The sequence below is a fragment of the Cygnus olor genome, chromosome 14, assembly GCF_009769625.2.
Source record: "Cygnus olor isolate bCygOlo1 chromosome 14, bCygOlo1.pri.v2, whole genome shotgun sequence".
NCBI classification, from domain to species: domain Eukaryota; kingdom Metazoa; phylum Chordata; class Aves; order Anseriformes; family Anatidae; genus Cygnus; species Cygnus olor.
The window spans coordinates 4,904,744-4,932,226 of NC_049182.1; the positions used below are offsets into that span (position 1 = coordinate 4,904,744).

General features: G+C 49.5%; 1 protein-coding gene across 3 annotated transcripts in view; it reads right to left on the reverse strand.

Moving 5' to 3' along the window:
- The window catches only part of COL23A1 (collagen type XXIII alpha 1 chain), a 174,805-nt gene that overhangs the window by 105,424 nt on the left and 41,898 nt on the right, over positions 1–27,483 (reverse strand). Inside the window, exon 1 of one of the 3 annotated variants that reach the window (XM_040573778.1) lies at positions 24,646–26,019. The exons of the other annotated variants lie outside the window; for them this stretch is intronic. Within the exon in view, the coding sequence (XP_040429712.1) occupies positions 24,646–24,940 (295 nt within the window). The 5' untranslated portion in view covers positions 24,941–26,019. Of the gene's footprint in view, positions 1–24,645; positions 26,020–27,483 lie in introns of those variants that run through there. 3 annotated transcript variants of the gene reach the window in all.

Sequence of the window (27,483 nt, forward strand, 5' to 3'; positions counted from 1 at the left end):
TCCCACCATGAATGTTACCTCCTAGCAAGTCTCACCTAGTAAGATGCTCTGAGACAGCTCTTGTTTTGCCCCAGGGTATCAGGTCCCCACAGCTCAAACTCTCTGTGCGGGACACTATGAGCCACGTCCGTCTTCCTCACCTACACTTGGTCTCACATTGGGCAGCAGGAAGCGAGAACATTTGTTGGAGAACTTCTCCCCAAAGTGCTTCCATTTCCTACAGCAGCACTGGTGGTTCTCCAGACCCCAGGGCACCTCAGAGCAGACGGGATACTCCCGGGAGGAGCTGGGGCAGTGCTACGTCTCCCCTCCCTGGGGCAGCCCTCAGTCCCAGCAAAAATCAGTGATTCTGCAATGAAAGTGCCAGCACCAGCACGGAAAACGATAACTCAGAGCCGTAGAACAGGCTATAACCTCTGATGACAATGAAATTGCGTGTTTGCTTTCAGACTCATTCGGTTTTACGTGCTCACGTTGGAAAAACGCCTCCTCTGTTAGGAGGAGGGGAGCGCGGGGACTCGGGGCTCGGGGAAACGTGCCCAGCAGAAGGCAGAAGTCACCACGGGGGAGCTCTTCCCCGAGACCCCAGGCCCGACAGGGATCTCCCTAAATCTCCCCCTGACAGGAACAACCATTTAGCAATCAGCACAACTTTCAGCACGCGTCAGACCAGCCCGTATGATGGAAGGCTCACAGGAGCGATTAACATCTTGTTTCGGTTACAGCATCTTCCGATTTCAAGGTAACAACAGGGAATGAGGGCTGGGGATGACACCCCGTCCTCTAGGGGAAACTAAGGCAGAGATTTACCCAGCTGAAGCATGAACTCATAAATCTGCAGGCAGGAATCCAGGAATTCGGTGATGTTTATTATTCTCTGAATACTTTCTAATAAATCTCCTCTTTACTACAAAGCCTGCCTGATCCAACTGAACGTATTTACTCAGTATTCTCTCAAGTGGCTCACAGACTGGCTCAAACAATAATCATCCCATAGCGCGTTCTCCAGACGAGCTGGATCCCCTGGTTGGATGCAATGGCAAGTTTCTTTTCATTGCACTCCAGCTGGGCCCGATCCTGAAGCCCACATCCACCAGACGGGCTCACGGGTTCGTGGCGGGTCCGCTCGCCCGGCCAAGCCAGGATGCAGTTGACGAGATGCTTGGCAAAGTAAAATCCCGATACCTCGTGGCAGAGATTGCCAAATGGGGGGCGGGGGGAAATCGTTGCATAGTCTCAAATTTTTAAAAAATTGCAGAAAAACACATGTTCTCTAATCCATTGGCTCTAGGGTCAGCATTTTGTCTCAGCTATGCCAGCAGCACTTCTTCCCCTCCAGCATGTATTTAGATAAAGCCTTCATGTAGCAGGACTGATTCTTTCTTGCCCCCTCAAATACATCTGCTGGGCAGAAAAATTAAAGAAACAACTCAAGCCTAACTGTTGACAGACACACCTGGCTTACAGGGACAGCATTTTAGCCTGCAAAGCCTTAATAACCTAATACCAGGGACAGGAGGAATTCCTGTGGCCCTCCCAAGGCTGTCCCTCACAGGACAGCCGGCTGCTGCAGGCCGAACCCAGGTCCCCATGGGCAAGGGATCACTGCCGGGAGCCAAGGACAGGGACCATTAAAACACGGACAGGAAGGTAAAGCTGCTCATTTATTTTCATGCTTACATGTCCCCCCCCCCACTTCTCTCCCTTAAAATACTTTTTTCATTTCTTTTTCCCCAACATTACACTTCCTGGCAATTATACCCAGAAGGATCAAATCAATAACAAATCAAATCCCATTAACATCTCTTGGAGAGCTTCAGAAATATTTTGGTACCGTTCACAAAGCCACCATCAGTTTATCCATCAAATTAACAGCATTTGTGCTTGATTCACTGCCAGCGAGATAAGATAGCCCAACATAACCCCGAAAACTGCTGAGTAGTGACCACCAGGATTATATGCAGCAAGTGCTGGCAATAGGAAGATATTTGGGCAGCTTTCATCAGTTTTAGACGACTACGTGGAAGTGCTCAAAGCGTTGCTTTCCAGCACAGCATTGCTCCCAGCATTGCTCCTGCTCCCCAGTTCAGGGCTGGGCACGCTGGGGAGGCAAAGGAGCATCGCGGGCACAGGCTGAGCCCCCCAGCACCGCTGCCAGAGCCTGTAGAAAAGCACACCCGCTCAGCCACGTTCCTGGAAAAGCGAGCCCATGCGTTGTTCTCCTTGGGATGAAGCACAGAAGTAGTCTCTATTTAAGGCTCAAAGGTGGATGCCAATCCTCAGCACCACAGGCGGCAGCAGGGTTACTTTGCCCCAGCTAACGCAAGGTGTTAGTAGCACCCCCCCGGCCCACCCCACTACTGAATGGATGAATCAAGGAGAGCAACCCTGAAGGGCAAACTTCTCTTAACCCTGCAAAAGGCATGTGAACGAAGTAGTACTACACTTCTGGGACGCATTCAGCATGCCCTGGCCTTGGGCCCAGGAACATAAATCCACCCCTTACACTGGATTGAGTTTGCTTTAGTCTTTCCATTGGAGCCCGGCCAAAGCCCCGTCCATCCTGGCAGCAGCGTCTCCGCGCCCTCGGGGTTCGGAGGTCCGCTCAGCAACGGCGTCGGGGCTGCACCCGAGGAAAGCTCAGGCCTCGGGGCTCATCACGGCTGGCTGCAAACTCACGAGGCATTGCTACCATTGGGTCAGGGAACCCAGACTGCTCGCCCATTTAGGGACTTTTCAGAGCATTTCCAAGCAAAAAGGAAATCTCTTTAGCCTATGGCACCATCAATTATACTCAGCAGCACTGGTGGCAGCGGGGGAAGAGATTTCTCAGGGGAAGGAGTCTGAACTCACATTCGTGCAGACAGACTCATCATCCCCTTTTCTTGGGTTTCTTATTATAAGAGAAAATATAAGCAAGACCCCAGAGGATCAAAAGACAAAATGTCGGTGTCAGATGATTCATGACCGCCCAGTTCCTCTTCATTTCAAGAGTGACAAAGTAAAATAAATTAAGTCCAGCTGACTAAAATAAGCCAACCTAATTCACAGATGAACCAGGAGAATCAAAATCGTATGACAGCATTAGCAGGAAAGTCTTCTTTTACATGCAAACAGCCCTCAGTGTGTAAATGGCCAGTTAATTTATGGGAGCCAGATGTCCCTGTTTACAGCCGCTGTTTACCTTACTGCCCTGCCTTTGATGGATTGATCGATGGCACCGGCCTTCAGCAGCAGGGCCGTTTGCCTCCCAAGCAGAAAGCCTTTGCTATCCCAGCCCTGACAGTTTATCTCCCCAACCTACATTCTCCTATTTCCAGTGAAAGATGTTCCTTTAGTGAATGAAGTGAAAGACGGTCCTCTTGCCTTTAACAAAGTCCCACAGAAACAAAAACCAGACCCTCCCCATCTCAACATGGGTACATGCGCTGGTCCCTGACGTGCTCAGAGAGCTCCAACATAGCTTCTCTTCTGTGCCGAGTTTTATTTCATATTAGCATTCTCCAAACATATTGTCTATTAATATTTAAAAATAGAAAAAACAGAAACAAGAGATATTAGATATAGCCACATCACAGCTTCGAGATAATAAGCAGAGCAAAAAAAAGGTTTTTAGAAGATATGCCAAACTCGTCCAGAATCAGAAACCCATTTTAGATTTTATTTTATAGTGTATTGCAAATATAATTCTGAAGATAACTGGCAAGTTATAAGAGGTTGAGAGGTTGACAGCAGAAATGGGATTGAACTGCCCTAACCTGCTTGGGTCACTGCTTAAATCCCTAGATAAACAAAAGGAGGAATAAGAGCAGCTTAAACACAGGCACAAACTGCTACTAACAGATGCACGTGACAGTAAGGATGGCAATGTTCTGTGCTAGCCATTTTTAGCAGCTACTCAGCAGTTTAATGTGAGAAATTAACTTGTGTAGCATGGTTTGTGAGAAGCTGCCACAACTCAGTATCGAGGCCCTCGCGCCCTACCACAGGGAAAAAAAAGAGACGCATGCTGCCAGCTGCTCCACGCAAGCTCCCACACAGCAACACAAGACAAGACGAAGGGGAAAACGGATTATCCCACACCTATCCAAACTGACAGGACTTGCCAGTGGTGCTGTCCATTTGCCCCCAAGCAGTTATCAGCAGTGGATTTCCAAGCTGCTCCAGCCCCCAGTTTAGCAACCCTGCTCCTCACGGCAGTCACCCTCTGGGAGCCCGCAGCTGGGTACGCGCGGACCAGCTGTGCCAGCCCATCCCCATCTGGATACGTGCCTCACTGATAAGAGGCAAGCTGTAGGCTGAAGCTGGGATCCCACTGTGCCAAAACAGTGAAATACGCAGGCCACCTGAGAGGTTTCTGCAGAAGAAAGCAGTGCTGCTCGTGTGGTTTTAATTTCTTTTTTTTAATGTAGATATTCTGTTTGTTTATGGATGTTATTGAGAGCTGTGCTACAGATTTTGATTTGAGATTCCTTTGCAATCATCACAGCACCCACTTTGATGCAAGTAGCCAGGTAGCCTGCTTGGGAACCCCGCATCACAAGTACCTCAGCACGCTGAAGCCGAAGCCCCCCATGTTCCTACCCCAAAACTACTACTGACTAATTTACTTCAGCACATGCTATCCATCAGCAAAGAATCCCTTCTCACAAGCCCGAGCTTTCCAGCATTGATGCAACTTCATTGATTCGATCATTCCAGGGTTCCCTGTAACAAAGTTATTTGTGACCAAACCTTCACACTTTCAGCCCAAGTTTTGCTCAAATAAAGCTTTTATTGCTTCTCATTTATTTAAAGTAAGAATCAGTAAGTCAAACATAAACAAGAACTGAACCTAACGTTACCATCAGGCTCGATAACAAGACCTCCCTCAATCTGAGCACTTCCACGTCAGACAACGCAGCTGAGACAGGCATGAGACCTGAGCCTCTGTACAGCTTCCCATACTCGCTCACTTCAGCGGTGTTCATTGGGATAAGCAAAACCAGCCTGACATCTCTGGTTTCAGTCTTATTTAATATTCTGATCATAGTTTTCCCCTTTTTACGGGTTCATTTCTCCCCTCGCTACTGCTGCACGTAATGTGCTGCAGCCTCCCGGTCGGTACGAGGCACAAACTGAAGAGGGAAAGCTACGCTCATTATTTCCCAAAGTCTTCCAAGCCTGAAGATCAATATTATATTTTCCTCTACAGTATTTCATCTGTTCTGTCTTCAGTTTGAAGTGTTCTCAGTGGTGAACATCTGTTAGAAAATCTCTTACAAAACCCCACTTAGTCTATGGCCCTTTAATCAAAGAAGGGTGAGGGTATTAAGAATTTAAAATAATATATCCAAGTTTAAAAACAAATACATGTGTTTTTTATTTGAGAATGTGTGTTATTACTTTCACATTCTGACCTGTTAAGTACACATGCTCCACCACAAGTCTCTCTGGAATTTTGGCCAGGACCAGCATTTATTTAATAAAAGGCCTTATTAATCATGGGACTATCGTTGATACTTTGCATTTACACAGCACATTACATTTTCAAAGCACTCCAACATTAAATAATTCAAGCAGCCTGTATATTTGCATAGATGGATGCACACAATTGTAAAGGAAATCATGAAACGTGTTCACATGTTTCTATCTGAAAGAAGTTACAATAACTAAATTCTTGAGTAAATTGAAGATCGCTCACTATTCTTGGCACCGCGGTGGGAGAGAAAGCCTTGAACCAAAGCGAAATTATTCCAGCATGTTTGATAAGGATTCGAGAGTGCGATTTCTCTCACCTGCCTTGCCTACGAGGTAGATGTTGCCTTCAGAGCTGGTCATCCAGACCCCGCTACGGTCACAACCTGCCCCCTCTCCTCTCCCTGCCGGTCGTCCCCAGGAGAGCCCCTTCTCTCACGGACTTCACCAGGGCGACCTGGTGGGCTCAGAGCAGGCACTGGGGCACTTCACCATTCAACAGCACTCACAGCTCGGCAGATTGATTCAGTTCAGCATCCGCCCATGCCTCGCCTGTTTAACCGGAGAGCATTAACTAGCAAATTTCATGTAGCGCATGAAAGGACTGAAGGCATCTTCTTGTTATAACCAGCACTCAAACTGCAGATGGCAGGGTCTGCAGGATCTTAAGGAAAGCATATCGTTCATCGTGGCCACACGTCACTGGTTGCAAACGACAGGGCTTTGGGCTCCTCCGACAGAAGGAAGCAAGTCGTGCCCACAGCTGGTGCCTGGGGAGAAGCACATCGCTGGGCTTCCCCAGCAGCTTTCCCATCCTCCGGCAATGCCTCAGCTAGCTGTCGTGTCACTGCATTTAAAGCCTTGGGTGACCGTTTTTCCTGTGAATCTACTCAGACATCAAGCACTTCAGCATTTAGAAGCCTACAGCAATGTTTCCACAGCTCAGCTGTGCACAGCACAAACCCAAAACACCTCCCGCTTGCTGCGGGCCTACCCCCAGCCGAGGTCATTTGATGCTCTCTTGCCTTTGCTTCAGCAGTAATCAATCTTCCCAGCTTCACCTTCGTGCTGTTCCTGGTTTCTCAGACCTCAACACTTTTCGTTTTATGCTGTCTCTTAGAGCAGTTTGTCCCAACAACGTAACTGCTCCTTGTGCCCACGCTGCCCCACGTCTTTCATCATCTTTTCACCCTCCTCTGCACACGCTGGAGGCCTTGTCTCCTTTTTGAGGGGCAGGCTTCAAGAGGTAGGTGAGGCCTAGATTTCCATCATCTTCCCCAATAATTACTCACTCCTCTCCCACATGCACGTCTATTTATCTGCACCACATTTTGTCATTTTATTGCCTGATCAAACAGCTGCTGGGCAATTACAGCAGACACACACACATGTATCTTGTCATTAGAAAACAACCTCCCAAACCCCAGCCCAACCACACCCAAGTTCCTCACAACACATGTTCAGCTTTGACCTCAAGGCACTCTCCCTGGAGAGCTTCTAACAGCTGCATCCCCCAGGCTCGGTCCTGCTTTTATGGGAACCACCCGGGCAAACATCCCTCCACACCTTGGAGCTCCAGTGACAGCCACAGCCTAGGAAGTTGGAGAGGCTGGTTAGGAAGAGCCTAGGACAGAAGGACGGATCAGAACCACGAGTTTCAGAAAGATACTTTAGAAGCCATACAAATAAGAGACTTCCACTTGGGAGCACTGCTAGAAGTGCCACCTCTACACAAAGAATTTACCTTCTAGGTGCATAGACATAAGAATTCTTATTTGATTTTGACCAGGTCACTTCTGCATCTGTCAAAGATCCATTTATACATTAGAAACTAAGGAAAACTCAAAGAACACAATTCAATAGTGAGTTGTGATTTTACAACATGGTAAACCAAGTTCATAATATGACTTCCTTAGAAGTCTACAACTGGATTACACCTGACCAATACAGTCCCAAATTTGACATTTTTTCCCCCTTTCCAAGAAAAGCCACTCATCTTTCATCCGTACCACACAACTTCTCCTCCGTACGCTACCACTATTACAGTGGCTTATGCCAAACGCTGTACTGGAACCTTCTCTTTTCACATTTTATCATAAAAACAAGAACCTGCTTTTTGTGAATCCTCAGATCTCACTGTAGACAAGCAAGTGCACTTCAGATCAATACAGACATTCCTGTTACAAACACTAACACCTGAACACTTGCAAAAGACTAAGCCATATATATAGTTGAATCATGTTCTCAACTGGAAACACTCCTAAAAAAATAAAATACACTTCAAGAGGTTTCTACTTTTTCCCCTTTCAAAAAAAAATCCATAGAGTGCCCAGCCATCAGCTACCTAACAGTACCCTGATTTCCTGGCAACATTTGCCACAGAGACAAAATCTGAGCTTCTCTGCCCAGTCTGCCACTGTGGCACTGCCAAGGAAGGACAGCTTCAAGGGGGTGACCGTCAGGCAGGGGGTTACAGCACCATTTGGCCCCCAAATGCCCAAGCCATATCATTTTCTCTTTTATGGAGGCACACTAGGATGTTAGTATATACGAAAACCTCACTAATTACTGTGATTTCCCTTTGGATAATACTCAGGAAAATATACGAGTCCATGAAATCCAAGTGGTAAACAAAGTGCAAGAGGAAGAGATTGGGAAAAGCACTAATAACGTCCTCGTTCTTAGTTGTGTATGTAAGAGCCTCCCTCTGGGACTAGAGCCTGGTAAAATTCCATGTTTACACTGCTTATGAAATTCAAGTATAGAGAGAACATATGACGGTACAGATTCCTTTAAAGATTTTATTGCCTCGAGATCAGGTCTGGTAGAATTATGAAGGTCTTCCCAAGCAAAAGCAATAAAGGCTTTACAGCATCCTGGATAGTCAGCGTGTTTGTTTTTATCTTCTTCTTTCAAGCCTTGTTCTTCTGCCTCTCCCTCTTTGAAGTTTGCTGCAGAATAGAAATGTTTTGGTGGTTGCTGGCGCTAGTCAACTGAGATTTCTGCTGCGCACTGGTAACAAAATTCATTAACCCTTTTTAGAGAAGGGAATTGTGTGAAAGCCTAAGGGTAACTAGGAGAGAGGCGCCGCCCGTCCCTTCACATTGTGCACGGGGGAAAAATAGCTGCAGTGGCAACTTGCACCAAAAAAAATTTGTTCGGACTACAGAGAGGAAATGTGCCAATGCAGCTGCAGGAGCAGAATTATCCCATCTTTGCAGTGCCAGACAGTTTTCCTGTGCAAACAAACAGAGCCATCAAAGGCGGCCAACAGCTGAACGTCGCGTTTCACCCTACCCAGCACACACAATGCCGGGATGGGGAGCCCCAGCGACGTGAGCACCTGTCCCTTCGGCAGACGCCTCTCACATGGCGCTCATACCAGCATGCTCCTGCTGGGGATCCTGTTTCAGTGCCATGCGTATCAGGCCATAAATCAAAGCAGGAGCCTTTTAGTTAGCATTGTTAGCACCAAAAGTCGCATTTCTGTCTGCAAACTGCAGAAAGTTGGGAAGCTGCAGTGCCGGCAGCACACAATTCCCTTGGACGCTTCAAAGATTCAAGTGTAACAGAATGGGCGAGCACCAAGCCCAGGGCTTGAATTCCTCCTCCTGCTTTTGATCTGCTACTTGTATTTAAAGACCTCCCAGGTTATGAAGCTGTCATATCAAGAGGCTGGAGAATGACAGCTGCAAGCCTCGCGCTGCCCATCAGACCCAGCCCAGAGCCCAGGACAAGCACTTTGTTTATTTTAATTGCAACTTCGAAATATTTTTCTTTTTATTCTCCCATCTCCTCCTATCCATGCATCTGTAATTCACCCCTCCGTTGACTTTTAGCTGATCTGGCAAGCTACTACTGAGAGCATGAATCACAGATTGTATTTCAAACACTTAAAATATCTTCTAAAGCAAAGACCAGCCCCGAGTGCCTGTTCCTTTCTTGTAACAGCCCTTCTGATGTTCAGCACGGGGAGATCCATTAATGACAAGGAAGTGCCACTGGACTCCGAGAAGACACACAGCTTCCTTCCTGGCCCTGCGGGAAGGATTACTCACTCCTCAGCTATGGGTGTCCTCTGGGGAGAGCAGCTTCGGTGGCGAGGGAATTCACAGCTCTGCCCTGGCACCCCTGAGCAGTCACAGCCCTCACACAGTGTCAGTGACTCTCTCTTCAGCTAGACACTTGGCTCCTCGTTACTCACCTTCAAAACCCAGACAAAGAGCATGGAGGAGAGGACAGACCTGCTTTAGTGTATTTTTCAGTGCAAAATGGTTTTGGAGAACAGCAGTCCAACTGCTTTGGGAAGCGAGCACGCAAGTGCCATCTGTAAGGGAAATTCAGTCAACTCCTTCTGGGAACCGAGCAGCCTACAGTCCTGCCAAGCAAATTTCACCCTTATTAGCCCTGCTTGTTTTTTTTTTTGGCATTTCAGTTACACCACCCTGGTCATGCACAAGAACCACGGCAAATACTGCATAAATATGGTGCAAAGGCAATCTCTTGCCACCAAAGCCTTCAATTTGGAAGATAACAGCTCAACCAAACCAAGACAGGGCCACAAAAAACCTGATCAACGTAGTAGCATTCCCAGTGTCCCAGCAGCCAAAGCCTTTTTCAAATCTCGATAGCTGCGGAGAGATTTATGAGTGGGAATGAGGATGGGAAGGACGAGATGGCTTTACAGATGCCTACACACGCAGCTCCTCCCAGGCATGAAGGTGCTTGTCGGAAGAATTGAGCAACAGAAGAGCTGGCACCAGCTCTGCTATTTTTGACGAAGATCACTTATTTTTCTACAAAGTTGCAACACTAACTGAGGTAATGCAGAACGCATGTTTACTCTGTGAGATGATTTTACAACCCCACATCTGAAAACCGAGCATATATTTCTTCCTAAATACAAACAGAAATAAGCTTTTGCAAATGTTGACAATCAGTTACAACCTAATGCGTGAATCTGTTCTGGCTGGATCAGGAGACCTGCAGGACAAAAAGAGCAGCGTCAGCACTAAGAGGCTCCACATTCACAATTCTGGCAAGTAAACGAGCAAGAGCTGGAAGTAGCCCAGTCTGGCAAAGCAAGCAGCTCCCTAACATCAGACCCAGGCAGCAAGAGAACAGGGCACCTCGTCGCCCCAAATGAGCGGCACGTGGGTATTGGGATGGTGGAAGCAGAGAAAGGTCCTGTGCCAGGCCCCTGGCACCAACCAAGGCTGGGCAAGGACCCCAAGGAGACAGAGGGCTTTCAGCAGGGCACCTACAGCACACCTCTGCCTCCTCCCGCCCCAAAGGGCGAGCTTCTTGGCACACAGCAGGAGCAACCATGCTGGGAAGTGAACCAAAGAAAAACAGAGGAAGAAATGAAGTTGTGATAAGCAGCCCACCTGGTTTGTTTTGGTGAGCTGGGGACACCAGCGTACAGTTAGGGCAGGACACCTTTCCTGCTCTTTAAGGCCACAGAAAGCTTACATGCGTAGTCTGCTGTAGAAAACATTCAAGGCCACAGAACGATTTGTCCTCAGGGATATTGGAAGAATATCAGGAATTTTTAACCACCCCTTTGGAACTCCACAATAAAAAAAATCCCATACATTTATAGCTGCATCTACATAAATTTAGGAGGTCAAGAAGTCACAGCCTAGTAAGAGTACCGCGCAGGGCAGAACTGCATCACGTTCTTCCAAAAAGGAGTCGGTCCCCTTATGACTTGGAAAATCTTGTTCTAAGATAAAGGAACATCCAATTTGATAGAATAGCTGAAATGGTTATTAATTCTTAAACTAATGTTTTACAAATGTTTGCTTATTAGCAATGCCAAAAAAGAAGAGCACACACGCAGCCTATCTCATTTTTTAAAGGACACAAGAATCTTAACAGAAGGAAAGAAGAAAGGAACAAGCTACTTGTAAAATGAGGGAACTCGAGATGTTTTAAGAGAAAAACATACAGAACTAACTTCAGTAAACCAAGCCAGGAGAAAGACCTGCACAGCAGATATCAAATCTATTATTCATGAAGGAGTAAAATAAAGTTAATTACAAAAGCCCAAGAAATTACAAAAAAAGTTAGAAAAGCCCCGCTCCTCTCCTTCGGCTCCCAGCCACACGCCCAGGTCCCGCCCTGGGCACTGCGCGCCTTTAACTGGTTGTTCCTTGGGCAGAGCACCCCTTGCCCCGCACAGCGCCTAAATCTGGTCTATTTTAAACAAGGCCTCAGGCTGAGGACAGGCTCTTCCCACTCCCTTCATTCGTGCCACAAGGACCTGGGACTCCTTTGAGAAGAAGCCGCTCCGAAGCCCTCTGCAGTGATGCTGCGAGCTGGATTGCTCAACTCCGGAAAATTTATACCCAAAGTTTTGGGAAAGTGTTTAAAAATATCCTCTTACACACTGAATACCAGCAGGATGCTACAAGAGAACACTTCCAGCTTGAGACTCGAGCTTTGGCCAGCGTCTGGCATTTTCTTTTGGGGACAGCTGATGGGCAAACAAGAGCAGCAAGGGCACAGCTACAGAGGTGATCCCTGCAGGGCTCCTAGCGAGCCATGCATTTTACTCCCCACAGCATCCGCAGCACTCCAACCCAACACAACAGCGCGCTCCAACCCACAACACGCAGTTGAATTCCCCTTTTGGAAGGGCTGCAGGTTTGGTTTTGGCTTGGCTAGGAGCAAAACCAAGCTAGAAACCCTTCTAAGTACTTGCAAGAAGTCTGTTTTTGTGCACGAGCCCGAAGCCACCAGGCGCTTTCAGCGGGCTCGTCCTTAGCGCTCCCCAGGCACTCCTGACCCCTCAGCCCCTTCATTTCCTGCCCCGACTTCAGAGATAGCTGGCTTGAGAAAGCAGCAGGAGGGAGAAAAAAATAAGATTCCCAAAGCCGTGGCTCCTTCGCCGTGCCCTGAGAAGCCTCAGCATGCACTCAGGCTCCCCGCGAAGCGGCGTCACTCAAAGTGAGACGAATTGCCAGGGATCTCTGAGCCTAGGCTGCTGGTTCTTGCACAGAAATGAAGGGGGAGCAGCAAAACCCAGGGGGGCAGCATCAGCCTTCGACTGCAACTGGCAATCGGCTCCGCTTTGGGAGAGAGCGCCGCGCCATCCTCGAGGAAAGGCCACTTGCTGATGAAGGCATGGTGCTGTGCACAGCCTTGCGCTGCTCCCTCTCCCCTTCAAAAGAGAGGCACAGGACAGCCGCACAACTCCCCGTTCATTAGGGAGCCACTCAAATACCTTCTGTTTCAGCCAGCGTGTACAACTGCAAATACAGGTCTCCTAAAGGCAGTTCTACAGAGCAGGACTCCTGCAGACAGGGAAAGGCACAGGCACGCTCTGATTAAGAAAAGCAAACACACATCCCTATTATCGCCGGTATTTGTGGTGCCACAAGGCATCCCGGCTAGCTCAGCCCCCAGAGAGGGGTTCTTTAAATACTGTAGAAGTACACTGCTTCACTTCCCCCCCCCCAAAAGCACAAAGCACGGCAAAAGTCATCCCCCGTGCTCACCCCTTGCAGCATCACACAGCTGCTGTGCTGGTGTCGGCAGCAAGAGGGGAGCACCCCATAGGTGGTGGGGTGTGAGGGCCAGGCAAAAGTAAGACAGCGTTAACACTAATGACATTAATCGTTACTAATGTTTTTCCAAATCTCATGCGATAATGGGCAGCCTCCCCCAGCAGCTCCTGGAAGCTGGACACTGCGCAAAGTCCCACTCAGCCCCAGAGGATGCCCTGTCCCCAGGGCTGAACGGCAAGGCTGGGGAAAGGGGGACCTGGATGCAACGGGGCACTGACCAACTTGGACGAGGTTTAAAAGACACTTGAACCGTGATGAAAAGGCCAGGATTTAAGATTTTGGGATTAGCAACTCCACTGCTAAAAATCAAGCTCCTTTGACAAGCTAAAAGCAAATTACAAGCACACGGAGTCTTTACTTAACACGTACCTAATTCTAACTCTCCCCTGCAGCCAGGGGCTCCTGGGTATCACAACCCAGTCAAAAGCAAGCCAAAAGAGGGGCCGAGAGGGTGCTGGGATGCAGGAGATGCTTTTGGGTGGCTGGGCGAGAGCAGGTTTTGGAGGGACCAGCCACAGAGCTGCTTTGGTAGATGCTACACCAGGGTGCAAACAGCTTCACACCTCCTCGTGCTGCGGGGTGCCATGGAAGGGGTACGGTGGGAAAGTGTCACAGGAGAGCAGGAAGGGAGATCCTGATGGGGGTGCTGCAGTTAAGACAGGAGATATTACAAACAGATTACCTGTTTTGTTATTTCCCTGCCCTGAAAAATTCAGATTTTTTTTTTTTATTTTTCCTTTAAGCCTTTTCTTCAGGAAGGGGCACGCAGAGTGCATTTCCTTAGCATGGCAGCACCGCCAAACGCAGGATGCCCCCCGTGCATCCCTGCAGCCAGTGACGACGCTGAACAATGGAGCGAAATGGCCCGGGCCACGAGATTAAACTTAACGAGTCCCTTTGGGAGCTGCAATTTCTGACTTCACACACACACCAGAAAGCACCGACCTCCTCCAGATGGAGACGGACAGTCACCACCGAGGGCTATAAAGAACTTCCTTTGCACAGAGCAGTCGTGCACACTGCACAGACCCAATTGTTGTTAGGTGGGCTATACCGAAACTGTAATGCAATTTGGTCTAACTCCCAAATCCAAAAGAGAAGAGGAAATGCCATAAAGCTTCCAAATTCACCCTGATTTAGGAAGAGACAGGAATCTGAGTCAAAGAGAAGGAAAAGCAGTTTTGCCATCACTGGCAGGGAGCTTACAGCCAGGACAGAACCATTTGTGCTGCTCAAAAAGCCCAAAGCAGCCGGGTTACGTTCAACGTGCAAAACCAGAGCAAAGCTCCAACCTGCTTAAGATTTCAGCTTTTTTCCTTTAAGATATCTTAACAACCCCTGGCATTAAGGTTTAGGTTTTTTCCTCCTCCTTTTTGCAACAAGGCATGAATGATTCGAGTTGTTAAGAACAGCTCAGGGGCGTCACACCAGCCCCGGGCTGCCAGCCAGCTGTGCACAGCTCATGGGCTGGCAGCAGGTTATTCAGTGACCAGGGACAAGGAACATCGCCTCCTGATGCTGATGACTCGAGGAGAGGCACTTGTAGTTCCGACTCTGCAGGACTTCACCTTGTCTAATCCTCCCCAAATTAACCACGTGTTTTTACTCTGTCCGAAAGGGCTAATCACAAATTCAATTACAACAAGGAAGAGTTTGCAAATCCACCAGAGCTGATAACGCTGAGTGAAGCCTTTACTGGGCACGTGGCTTGGCTGAGTTTTACTGTTTGCTGTCTTTTGCCTGCAACACTGAAACATCCAGATGAATCCATGCCATTCAACTGCTGTATGACGACAACAAACCCTACTACATGATGATTTCTGCGCTGAATCATCACTTTGCCTGTGTTGAGGACAGTCTGCCTCTTTGTAGGGCATCGAGCGCAGGCTACAGGCAAGGTTAGGTTATCAGTGGCGAACTTGTCGCTTCCCAAGTCCAAGACAGGGATTCTTCTCAGACTAGAACAAAGCAGTCGTGGAGAGAGAACAATGCAGCGGGTCCTGTTGGCGCTCCTGCCCCCGGTCTGTGGGCAGCCAGCACAGCCCTCCCCAGTCGCGCTGCACTGAGAAGTGAACGCCGCTCGGTGGTCCCCAGCCCAGAGGCACTCGCTCAGCTGCAGCCCCACCAAAAATGAAAATGAGAGCCCAGGGAGCTCAGTGCACTGCCCAGGCTCGCACCACGAACGCTCCCACCCAAGAGCTGAGCTCCCCAGATGGCCACGTGAGTCTCAGGCCACCCTTTCGGGAGGAGCAGTTCTCTGCGTGATAGCAAAGGCCTGAAGGTGCTCATGTCTTTAATCTTTTTGCCTCACCACCATACTAGATAATCACGATTTTAGTATTTTTCAATAAGCTTGTCCACTTTCAACGCCAACATGCCAATGCCTGAAACAAAGCAAGGAGAAACCTAAAGGCACAGGGCTGCTGGCAGCCAGCAAGACCAGGAAAAGCCTCTAAAGGCTGCTGCAGTGGAGAATTTCAACAAAAGCAAAGCAAAAAAAAGTTAATTCACTAGTAGCCACTTACAAAGGTTCAGAGAACTATACACAAGTAAAAAAAACTCCACCTTAACTCAGCTCTTAATGACAGGAATTCCTACAAAGAAAGCTTTGTGCAGGGCAGAGAAGAAAGATCCCCGTGTCACTAAACCTCAGCAGCTTTTCACCAGTCAGAAAACACCTCATTAACAGTTAACGTCTACATAATGCTTGTATTTTACCGCCACCTGATTTTTTTAAGCTTGCTTACCCAGCCTTGTCAGTAGACATCGAAACTTCCACCAGTGCTGCCTCCATAACCTGCCCATCAGCGTCCCCACCTTCTCAATAAAGTTCAAGGCCATTTAAGTCCCCCCAGCCCTCGATTAACAGCCACTTAGGTCCGACTTGAGGCCGAGGCTTATCATTTATGATGAGATACACTTCAAATACCCATAAGCCATCTTGTATTACAAAACCAGGCGACACAGATGCAGCTTATCTGTCAATAAACAAGTAAAAGCTATTCTTTCCCCTTTGAGCGTCGTTGCTCCAAGGGCAGATCAAGCTTTCACCAAGGACTGTGACTTCATTTTGTGCTTTTTTCTCATTTTCAATCCTCCACCCTTGCCGCACTTCTCTCCCATAGGCACGGTGACATTGCTGGCGGTGACAGGTTGTTTTGGTCCCTGCAGTTTCTCACTTTTTGCTCATGAAATTCAGAAGCGGCCGCTGAGAGCAGGACAGGCAGCGCCCCGGTTCGGGACGAGCTGCTTCCCCAGCACGTCCTCTGGGTAGAGGACCAGGCAGATTAAAGAACAAAGCGAGCAAATTTAAAGCCACGTACCCCCGGCACAGGTTAAACTAAAGCAAGTGGACAAAGATGCTCTCGGGCGCGTTGTGTTCAGCACCAAGCTTCGGTAGTTATTCCTGTCCACGCAGGACGCGTGCATGGGGAAGGGAGGAGTGAAGCAGAGCTTTGACACCCGGTGTAAAACACCAGCGCTTGAGCTCAATCTTCCCCCAAAGCCCAGGTACGCTGCTCACACTGCCTCCACGCTCAAAGATCAGCAAAGCAGCTTCTGCACAGCCACACGAGGAAGAAGCCTGCCCACATTAGCTCTTGTGCTCAATCCACCAGGCTCCAGTGGTCTGAGCTTGCCAGATAAGCTCTGAGCAAGAATGCGAAGCCTGGGTGCTGCTCCAAACCCAAGGCTGAGATCTCTGCAGCTTGCCCATCGCAGCCTGTGATGGATGACTTGCCTCTGCTTGGAGCCTTACAGGGGAGATTAGATACCTTTCTAAAACGAGAGGTTTTAATCTGGTTTCTGGGAGAAATCCTGCAGTCAGGGTATCAAACGCAGACTTCATGACCCTAGTAATTCTTTCTGGCCTTAAAAGTCTGATCTGTAATCTGGGGGTGTCAGGCAACTGCTACCCAGAGCTAGGATTACAAACCGTGTCGCTCCTACGCAGTCACACAAACCTACACGAAATCTCACAAGGCTTATCTCAAAGGAAATAAAGATAAATATAAAGAGTTTAATAACTACTGACTTGCTGATCTACAGATGGCCACCCTAAAGTGCTGCACATCGAGAGCCTTTTCCCTTCCAAAATCCAGCCAGACCTCTCCTGAGCAGCGATGAGAAACCCTTTCCAAAGGGACAAATTGCAATTAACACCTCTCAGGATAAACATGAAAACACTTCCCTGAGATTCACCCAAATACCCAAATTTGCCCAGCTCGTCACTTGAAACTAAGGGTGCTGCCCCCGCCCCCGTGCCGGGTGTCACGCTGTGCGCCCAAATGCCTCAGGCGGCTTCAAAGGGATCGCCAGCTCCCAGAGCACCTGCTGGGAGGCAGGGACTCCTTGCACCCAAAAACTCTGCGCAATGCACACTCCCCCCCCCCCCAAACACCCCAAGGACACCTTGAAGATGACACCATGTATTCAGAGATCAGATATTGATCCAAAGCCAGCGCCGATTACAGAAACTGTCCCCCAGCTGGTTAGGAATCTTCTTCCCCTTTGTGGGCTGAATGCCCTCATCTAAATACTCATTTGAAATGAAAGATTTAACTGCAGATTGACACTTGGATGCAAACTGCTGTCATAACAGCGCTGTAAACTGGATGTCATCACAAAATAAAAGCTTCACTTTGAATTAACATCTCATTAAAATATCTTGAAGTGTTCAGTCTTAATTAAAAGAGCCAATGCTTCTCATTACGAGTGTTTCCAAATTACTTCTTTCCTCCCTGCAATTCACCATTCTTTGCAGATCTTCTGAGCCTTTCATCCCGTCACGAAGCTCAGACGCCACCTGTACCAAGAGCTTTCCTGCAGGAACACAACAGGGCGTGCTTGCAGCATCCCCACCTCCACACCCAGCGGCCCTGACCCGTTATCGGAAGCGTCCTTTGCAGCTCCCTCCTCGCATCCATCGCGGCGAGGCTCTGGGCAGCACAGGACCCGACTCACATCTCCCTCAGCCCCTACTGAAAAGGGGAAAGGGCTTCGAGATGCTGAAGCCTGTTGAGACGCTGCTTGCCCTGATGTTACAGCTCTTCTAATCGTGAGCCGACAAAGTGCAACCTTGTTACTGAAGGTTTAATTACGCTAGTGCATCGAGAGCCTGATAGGGGATTTTATCTATCTAGATTTAAAAGGCTTAACCCTACACACAAAGGGGGGAGACGGGCAGAAGACCACAAAGGGACCATGAGGACTTTGCTTCGCATTCGTTAGCGGGAGGGCTAATGCTGAGCGTGCAAACAGCACCAGCAAAATTCACCCCGGAGATAAGGGGCCGCACAAGGCATTGTGGCACCGGGGCTGCTGCTCCCCTTTTTCCAGGGGATCCCCTCTTTCACAGGGGGCACGGGGAGCTCTGGGGTTCAGCGTTGTGACCAGAGGAGCCAAATCTGCTGGAGCAGGACATACCCAGCAGGACAGAGCGTGGGCACAGGCAGCTACACCCCTCCCGTCAAGGTGTTGAAGCAGCTTAAAAGCCCTCTTTGGGGCTTGCTGCTGAGAGGGGACGGGGTGGTTCGCAAGTGTGCCAAAACCCCTGCTGAGTTCACCAGGGCTCGGCACCTTTAGGATGGGGAAAAGCCACCAAAACATTGTGTATTTTAAAGCAGCCGTTACATACGTCACACACATTGAGCTCAGAGCAAACCCTGTCCTCCAATGTGCACAGCCATCTCTCCTAGAGAACACGAGCATCTAAGAACAGTCAGTCCTTTGGAGAGGGGCCTTTGATCTTGTTCCCAGTTATTTATTGAGATTCACCCCAGAGAGCAGTAAAACGCATGAAGTAGTGGGAGACGGCAGACTGTACGTTTTACCAAGTTGAACAAAGCGGAGAAAGCCACGTGCATTTTAAATATGACAGTTTGTGCCAGCTCCATTAAAATGGAATCAGCCGCTTCTGAGCGCAGAGTCCAAGGTCCATCTAGACAGTTGGATACCTCCACATCCTTCGCAGCCCCCTCCGCTCACCTCCAACCCAAAGCAATATTAAATGCAAAGGGAAGACATCGAGATGCACCGTGCTTAAGCCCAAGTTACTCAAAAAACCCTGCTCCGCTAACAACCTCACGAGCACTGCTTTCGCGAGACCAGGGACCCAGGCAGGCTATTACCTCTTCATTTACATTCAGCCCTAATCTAACATGTCATGCAAATGCACAGGAGGGAAAACGAAACCAAAAAACCTCCCAGCCCTTTCCTTACCCCCGAACTACAAGACCATCTGCAGTTTCAAAGAACTTCTAGCAAGCATAGCTCAACATCTGCACCCCATTAAGATCTAATTTGAAACAATTGCCATTCCCTATCTCTTGTTTTTCCTGGGCAGAGCAGCTTTGATGTCTCCCAGTTGACAAAAATACGTAAGGAATCGGCATTAAAAAACATCAACTGGAAGGTAGGAATTCCTTCACAAGAACCCCAGGTATCGGTGTTTGGCAAACACAAACCAGAGCCCGAGCGCTCGCCTCTCCCCCGACACGGGGGCTGCTCGGGGCCCGCGGCCGCCGCCGCACTGAGCGACCGCAGCCTGCCCCGAGGGCACCGGCTCCTCCAGCCGGGATCTGGGAGGGGAGGACCCCCGTTATCCCCACATGGGGCCCTGAGAAGCTGACCGGGTAGGAAACAAATAGGTGAAAGAGATTTTAACTCTTTTGTCCATAGCACAGGCCACGCAGGCTCAGTTCCCCGCATGGGAGCAGGTCAGCTCTGGTTCCTGAGGTGTGAAACACCAAATGCTTTGTTACGAAACACTTCAGGTAAGCTGACCTGCTACTGATCAGCATTAGGACAGACTCAACACTCCAGCAAAGCGTTGCCATAATGTTTTGCAAGGTTTTGCAGCAATTGCAAGTTTAATTTGATAAGGGCAAGTAATGGCAAACCGAAATACAAGTCCAGGGGATTCATCCCTAGCAAATATAACCCGTCTCTTTCTTTAATCCCTCATGCCTCAACTCTGACTTCAGTGCGCTGGCGACAACCCACCATCTTTTCTGAAAGTAAGCTTTGCATTAAGTTGCTCGCTGACATTTTAAAGGAAGGGCAACTAAGTGAAAATGAATTAAATTCGAGTTCAATGCAGGAGATGACTGGTATTTTTTTTAATCAACAGGACAATAGCTTTCCACTTCTTTAACCTGCAAGAGAACACGAATGTTATGAAAAAGCCATCCATCAGCTTCCAAATAACCCACGTAGTCGAGAAGCTGACATTCTCCCCATGTGTTTAATCCTACTATGTGACTCATGCGCTTATTTTTATCCTTATAATGAAATTATTATTACTGGAAAACTTCTTTGCTAAGTCGTCTCTGTAGGTGCCACACATGAGTTGAAAGCACATGAAGTCAAAGAGGGCCTTCGGTTTTTGAGCTAGTCAGCTGGTGACCAAATGGCACCCGCACTCTTTAAATGCAGACTTCACAAGGCAGGGAGCTGCTTGCCTCCGCAGAGCTCTGCCCAAACACAGGCTTCCTCAGATAAGCCAGAGGGGGCTGAAAGTGTATTTGGCACATGGGAAGTTTGTGATTTGTTTTCACTGCAATATGAATAAGACAGAGGGATCTTCATACAACCGAGTAGGAAAACAACAACAAAACCAAAAGCCAGCAGAGCTCCCATGGCTCTGAAGACCCAGAACAGAGCTGTGAGGGAGCCCCAGTCCTCTCCAGCCAGAAACAAGGGGTGCTAGCACAGCCCCGCGCCTCGTGTCCGCGGGGCACAGCCCCGTTTGTGTTCTGCTCTCATCCTATCGCCCTCCAGCCCCACCTGCCCACCAGCACGGTGCCTCCTGCACAGGTCCCATAGGGAACGCTTGCAGATGAAGAGCTGGGTGGAGAAGTGCCGTGACACGCACAGGGACACAAGCACCCAGCACCAGAAGGTCCCGAGCCCTCGCACGGCCCCAGCAGCCGAGCACCCGGTTTGGCAGAACCGGCGGGTACCACCCGCTCCGGAGCCCCAGCGCCAAAAACCAAAGCGACCTCTTATTTGGCAGGCAAATCAGCGAGGACAGGAGAAGGCCCTGCCCTAGCAGGACAGGGAGGGGGACACGCGGGGGCCCAGCACTGCCCCCCCCCCCCCAGCCGTGCAGAGCGGCTCCCGCAGCCTCAGCACGCACGGCGCCCTTCGGTGGCTGCGGGGCCGGGGGAAGCGGGACATGTCCTGCGCTTGCCCCAGCTGGGTCTGGCAGAGACCCAACAATTTAAAGAGCAGAGGAAAAGCAACTCCAGGAGATAAGCTTTACAAGTAATTGGGACATCTTCCACCAATTCGACAGGCAGGGGACCAGGTCACAAGCAGATGCGACTTGCCAGTATTTTCCTAGCATCCTGTCACCCTCGCCGCGCGCGGAGGCCCGCTTCCCAGAATCTCAGCCTAATGTACACAAACTCGAGGAGAAAAACCCCCCAGTAACCGCGCTTTGGGTTAAATCCATCCCAATCTGATTAATCAAGTCTTAAATTGCACATTGTGCTGGCAAACATGCTTTCCCAAGTCGTAGGTTATAAATATTTACAATTTCCACTGTAACGATGTGGACAGAAACTGCATCCAGCTCATCAGGAGCGGAGCTGAGTGCCAGGCACAAGAGCTGGGACTCGCAGTAGTTTCAGACTTCTCCCCATGGATGTTTCAACACATCGCGTAGCCTCTTGCTGCCGTCGCAGGAGGGTTTAATCCAGCGGAGGCTTTGCTGCTCCTCCCAGCTCCAGCCCCAACCCGCCCCGTGCTGGCCCCTGGCCGGCAGCACTGCGGGGTGAGCCAGAATAGACACGGTACGGAGGTATTGGGGGAAAAAATGGGGAAAAATGGGTTGGGTTGAGTCCCTGAAAGCTTATGCCAGCAACAGGGAGCAGATGGTACAGGGACAAAAGCCAGCAGAGGATGGAAGCAGCTCTTCCGGTGGCAGAACGAGCGGATTTGGTTTACATTGCCCCCAAAAAAATACACGTTAGGGAGAGAGATCCATTTACGTGCAATGCGAGACAACAGCAGGACTTTCAAAAGCTGCCCTCTCCCTGCCACGGGACCTGGAGAGGAATCAGCACTAGGCTCGCCCTGGGGCTGAGCACGCCGCCAGGGACGGCGGGACGGCACGCCGCGTGGTGGCAGCCAGCTGAGGACGGATCTGCTGGAGCAGGCCTCCAGGTTGGGTCATTCCGCGCCGCCTCCACACGCAACACCGCGCAGCTGCACACATGCGTCCGCGTGTGTAAACACATCTGCAGAAAAATAAATAGACTGAGCTCGGGTCTGGCAGACGGCTCAGAGCTGGTCTTCTTGGAAGGCTCGCACACCAAGATGTGAGCGGGATGCTCCACGTGCGCTCTGGGGCTGGAGAGGAAAGGCTACAAGTCTCGGTGAAGCCTCCGAGCGTGCTTTACAGAGCAGTGGTTTTGAGCTGCAGTAGCCTGCTGCAGGCAGAAGCGAGGACAGGCGCCCCATTTTACAACCACCTGCAGCCAGCCCCAGCCTCGTGCCACCAGGGCTGTGCTGTTCAGAGCCAGCATTTGTCTCTGCTCCATCCCCAGCCTGAGCAAGCGTTCAGCAAAGGCCCAGCGTAGGCGCTCTGCCCACCTCAGAGCTCTGCCGTGAGGCGGCCTCCAGAGTTTGTCGGAGCACCGCGAACTTCCAGGAAAGCCCGAGCGCTTCAGCGTGGTATTTCAGAGCGAGACCTTTCCAGTTTAAATAAATAAAGCTGACAAATGACCGGTCTGACTCCTGAAATCCCCCCGTACACTCCACAAGGCAACGCAGCCCAGCAGTACCTCGCAATTACAAGCACTACCAAGTCAGGTCGCGCACACGGCTGTAAGGGGCTGAAGGATCAGCGGCTGCCAAGGCAGAGACAAAGAGCAAACACTCCCGTGCGCACCTCTGTCCTTGCTCAACTACTCAGCACTGCTAATCTTTTCTCCACTCTTTCGGAAAAATATTCAAGGGCAAGAACGGATCATTTTAGGACTCCAGTCACTTGGAGATATTTTGCCAGCCGCTGTCTGGGTACGCGAGGGAAACTTTCCCAACACCATTTTGCTCTTCCATGACGTGGGAGCAGCAAACTCCTTCCCCGCGTTCCCCTGTTGCTCACAGCACTAAGGGGCACACCAACCCAAAAGAGCACAATGACGAAAGGGACCGACAGCCTCCCGGGGCGACCCAGCTGCTCAGCACCAAGCAGACAAAACCCAAGTCCAACGCCCTCCATCTCAGGTGCTACCACCAACCAACCGTGTCAGCCCGCATTAACCCGACGCCACATCCCCGGGGGTGCCACAGAAAGGGAAAGGGGCAGCGAGCATCTGCCGAGCTGTGCTTCTCTGAGCCGGGACAGGCAGGAAGGCATCTAAATGCAAGGCCCGTTACACATGGTGATATTTCATCTTTTTATTGGAATACTTAGAAACTCTTCAGTTAAAGTAATACTTCACTTCCACTTCCTACAGAGGATATAAACACTGGAACAACTTTCCCTGCGGGACTGGTAGCCTCGTGCTTGTCCCAGCCCGCTAATACAGAGCGCTGTATTATTTCTGAATGCTCTACCTTTAATGGTTGTGATTATATTTTAACCAAGAAAGCCAACGTGCATGATGTTGTTAGGAAAATATCGAACACAAGAGGCCTTCCACACACAAACCAGGCAGCACAAAGCCAAGTTTTTAATCGGGAGCGTGCTCCCGAGATCCTGAAAACACAGACGACATTTTCCTGACGTTTCTGAACCCTTTGTACTTCAAGGCCCAGAGCAAGAGGCTTTTCAGAAATGTCTTCAGTTACGCCCTTTGGGAACATTGTGTGCCACTGAATTTATCCGTCTTTAATTTCTTGGATGGTTTACTCTAAATCATCAAGTCTGCTCGCAGCTGTCCTGAGCCACGCAGCCAGCCTCTGGGGATGCCGAGTGCCATGCGAGGGCAGCAGTGACAGGGCCACAGCTACCTCATGTCACCCACCTACACTCAGTTAAAAATAATAGTAATAAAAACGGCCTGAACATCCTTCCGCCAGCTGTCTTGTTCTCAGGCCTGAGAGGAGATGCCAGCAGTGAGCATCATCTTCCTCCGAGGAGAGCTGACCTTTCAGCTCGCTGCTGACTCAGACACGAGCTGTAAACAACTGCGATTTATTCTTCCCCCGTAGCCAGTTGTTCTCCTCTCCCCATCTCACGCCGCTTACAAAGTTCAGTGGCCTGCCCCGCTCGCATCTGCCTCCCTTGCCGCTGAAGCACGCTAACCTGTTTTTCTCTCGGCATCCTGAAAGATTCGAGTTCCTCTTGCTTTGGTGTTGATGGGTTTGTTTGAATGAGCTTCCCAGCCCACAGAACACACACACACTTTGTTGTTCGTGGTACACGAATCTTTTTGCTTGAAAACACATCTGCTACTGCAGCAGTTGTATCCTTCTCAGAACACCACACTGCAGAGATAGAGTAACTTTGAAACCCACGCTCTTTTTTTTTTTTTTTTGCTATAACCTCTAAAAGGAATAAGAAATAGCCCTCGCTGCATAGTCACCACTCCACAATATTTCTTCTCTTCAAGAATTTCCTCACTACACCCCCACGTCACCTAGGAAATCTGCTCAGCCCTGATACCTTTTCTGACAACTCGATGACGTGCAAGGGGAATTTCCAGCACCAGAAATGCAGCTGCTCTACTGGCTCGACGGCTCTTTGTTAACCTGAATCCAGAAGCACTCCAGTTCTTTCCTGCAGCGTTACAGCTGGCAGAGCCGAATTTCCAAAAAGCATCGCACCTTCCACGTGGAGCTTCCCGGGACGTGCTGCTGCACTGCTCTGGCAAAAGAGAAACGGCACTGGACAGCCACCCGGGGCACTGACTGCTCAGCACCACAAACACGGAGGTCACAAAGAAGGTCACAAAGAACATCACTTAGGACTCGGGACACTCAGCCAGCAAAGCTAAGGGCTGGGTGCCCGCGGCAGCACGGCCGTGGGGTGACTGTCAGCAGATCTGCGAGGCAGGACTGAGACTCTCGTGTCTTCAAAAGCACATCTGTCTTTTGTGAGCATACTTCCTAGGGTGCTGAAGGGATACTGCCTCTCCCCAAGACACACAAAGCTGCCCGACACTTTGCTGGTACACAACTGAACAAGCCCATATCCATGAAATCCACCAGGACCATGCTGCTCCCCCGAAGACAGGAGCAGGACATTCTCCACAAGCCCAATGCTAATCAACTCCACGGAGTTAATTTGTTATTAAAAAGCCCTGATCAGGACTGTCAGGGCACTAGCTGGACTCTCGACATCATGGTCTTTAAAAGCCTACCTGTAGGTTTTACCCACGTTATCCTCTTTTCTGACAGAGCCACTCTGCAATTTGCCAGGTGAGGCTCTCAGTCCAGGGTGGGTTTGGCATCCGCTGTTTCCTTTTGCAAACCTGAGCTGTCACGAAGCAGTAATTAGGCTGCCTTGCTAACAAAGAACATGAAGTATCATGCATTCAAGCTGACAGAGCTGGCCAGGTAGAGCCTTCTCAGGGACCCTCTTAGGGACTTGCACTCTTCTGGTCACCCAAAGCGGTTTTACACCTCCAACCCTGAGCACCCAGCCCATAAGCACAGGCAGAACCCGCTGCTCGCAACTCCAAAGTGACCTGGAGCCTCTGTACCTGAGGACACCAAGGTAATGGCCACTGTCTCTATTCAGCACAGAGCGCACCAAAATATTTGCGTGGCAAGCATCCAGGTGAGGGAACGATCAGTTTTACAGCACTAATTACAGAGCAGATCACCCCCACCAGGGAGCTAGATGGATGAGGGGAGGATGTTTGACCCTGCTTCAGCTCTGAAAATCTGGTTGAGCCCCGAGCACCACCAGGCAGAGGAGAGAAGGTACAGCGCTGGTTTGGGTTGGCTTGCAAAGTGCTTGCAGCCAAATTAAAAAAACTGTGGCACATTTTAACATCAAAAGCACTAGTGAAGAAAACCAGCAACAGCAGCTAGTGTCTACGTCAGAGCATGCACCACAGTCATGATTAACAAATTGAATGGTGCAAGCCTGAGCTTTTTTTTTTTTTAATATAAATTAGGTTGATTAAAAGCAGAAGGAAGCAATGACTAATCCCCAAAATAGAAGAAAACATTAGGTCGAAGTGACACTGTCAGAACTAAGCTGTTGAGGGACACGGTGATTTTAACCCAGCCGCACTTGTGCTTGTCAAGTCGTAAAACGTCGTTTCGGATGTGGACAAAACACTGATGTCCACGAGTTCCAAATCCTTGCTGCCCTGACCTGTTACAACTTAATCTGCCCACCAAAAGAAGATGGCTTTATGAGAAGAAAAATCCAGCAAAACAAGTGCTCACAAGAGCTCTAGAAAAGCTGCCCGTGAGGAGGATGCAGTTCGTGACACCCCTGCTCAGGTCACATATCTCGAGGTGGGTGACAACACTCAGGGATCCTCAGCACTCGCAGATACAGAAGTGTCATCGTCAGAACAGCACTTAGATCACTGCGCTGGTCTGTGCAGCGTTTTGACAGTAACCTCCTATTTTAGAGTTACCCGAGCAGCTTCCCACAGACTGTAACGCACAGCAGCAAGGCAGGAACGATGCCATTTGCACCCACACACTTGTAAATCGCCTTTAAGCCGGCTGGCCAAGAGACGTGGCACCTTAAGGTCTACGTGGTTTCATAACTCACTCCTCAGTAGTATTTCACGAACTTGATCCCAGGAAGCTAATGTTTAGTGTTTTCAGGTTACATACACGATTCCTCTTTCTCAGTACACAACACAAGTGCCCAGGCTTTATCTGCAATTCTCCATCTGCCTCAGAAGGCATCGTGGAAGCCTCGCTGACAGCACCAGTTCGGAGACCAACGGCGAATGGCGTTACCTGCTCAGCATCCGCTTCTTCCACGTGCACTCTGAGCTACCTATAAAGTAGTTGTGGTCTTATTACTGCCAAGAAAAAGAAGAGAGCAAGCCTTGCACATGGCTTCGTCCATCCTTCTTTCTACTGCCTCCATCTCCAGCAGAGCACAGAAGCAACATTTTCAAGCAGGAGTCCAAGCAATGTGTGCAAATGTAACTGCTCAGGCACTTTGTGCGCTGCAAGGCTGTACTGCAAGCTGATTGATTTCATCTGTCCTGTTCAGGCAACATTACGCTTCAAGTCATAGTATTTAAACTGCTGTGTGTCTTAAGATCTAGATTAAAGAGGACAACTGCATATACTTTTCCAAACCTGCAAAAACTCAAAATACTGATGGCAACAAGTTAAGGAACCTGTGTATTCCTCCCCTTTCTTGGCTACAGAATATCACCGAGCACAACAGCTCACTCTGTTTGGAGAGTCAGAGGAGATGAAATGCATAAGTCACCATGGGAATGTATGACTTAAAAGCAACACAGGGAGGATAAAATTTTTCTCCCAGACCCCTGTAGAAGACTGGGGCTGTGACGCA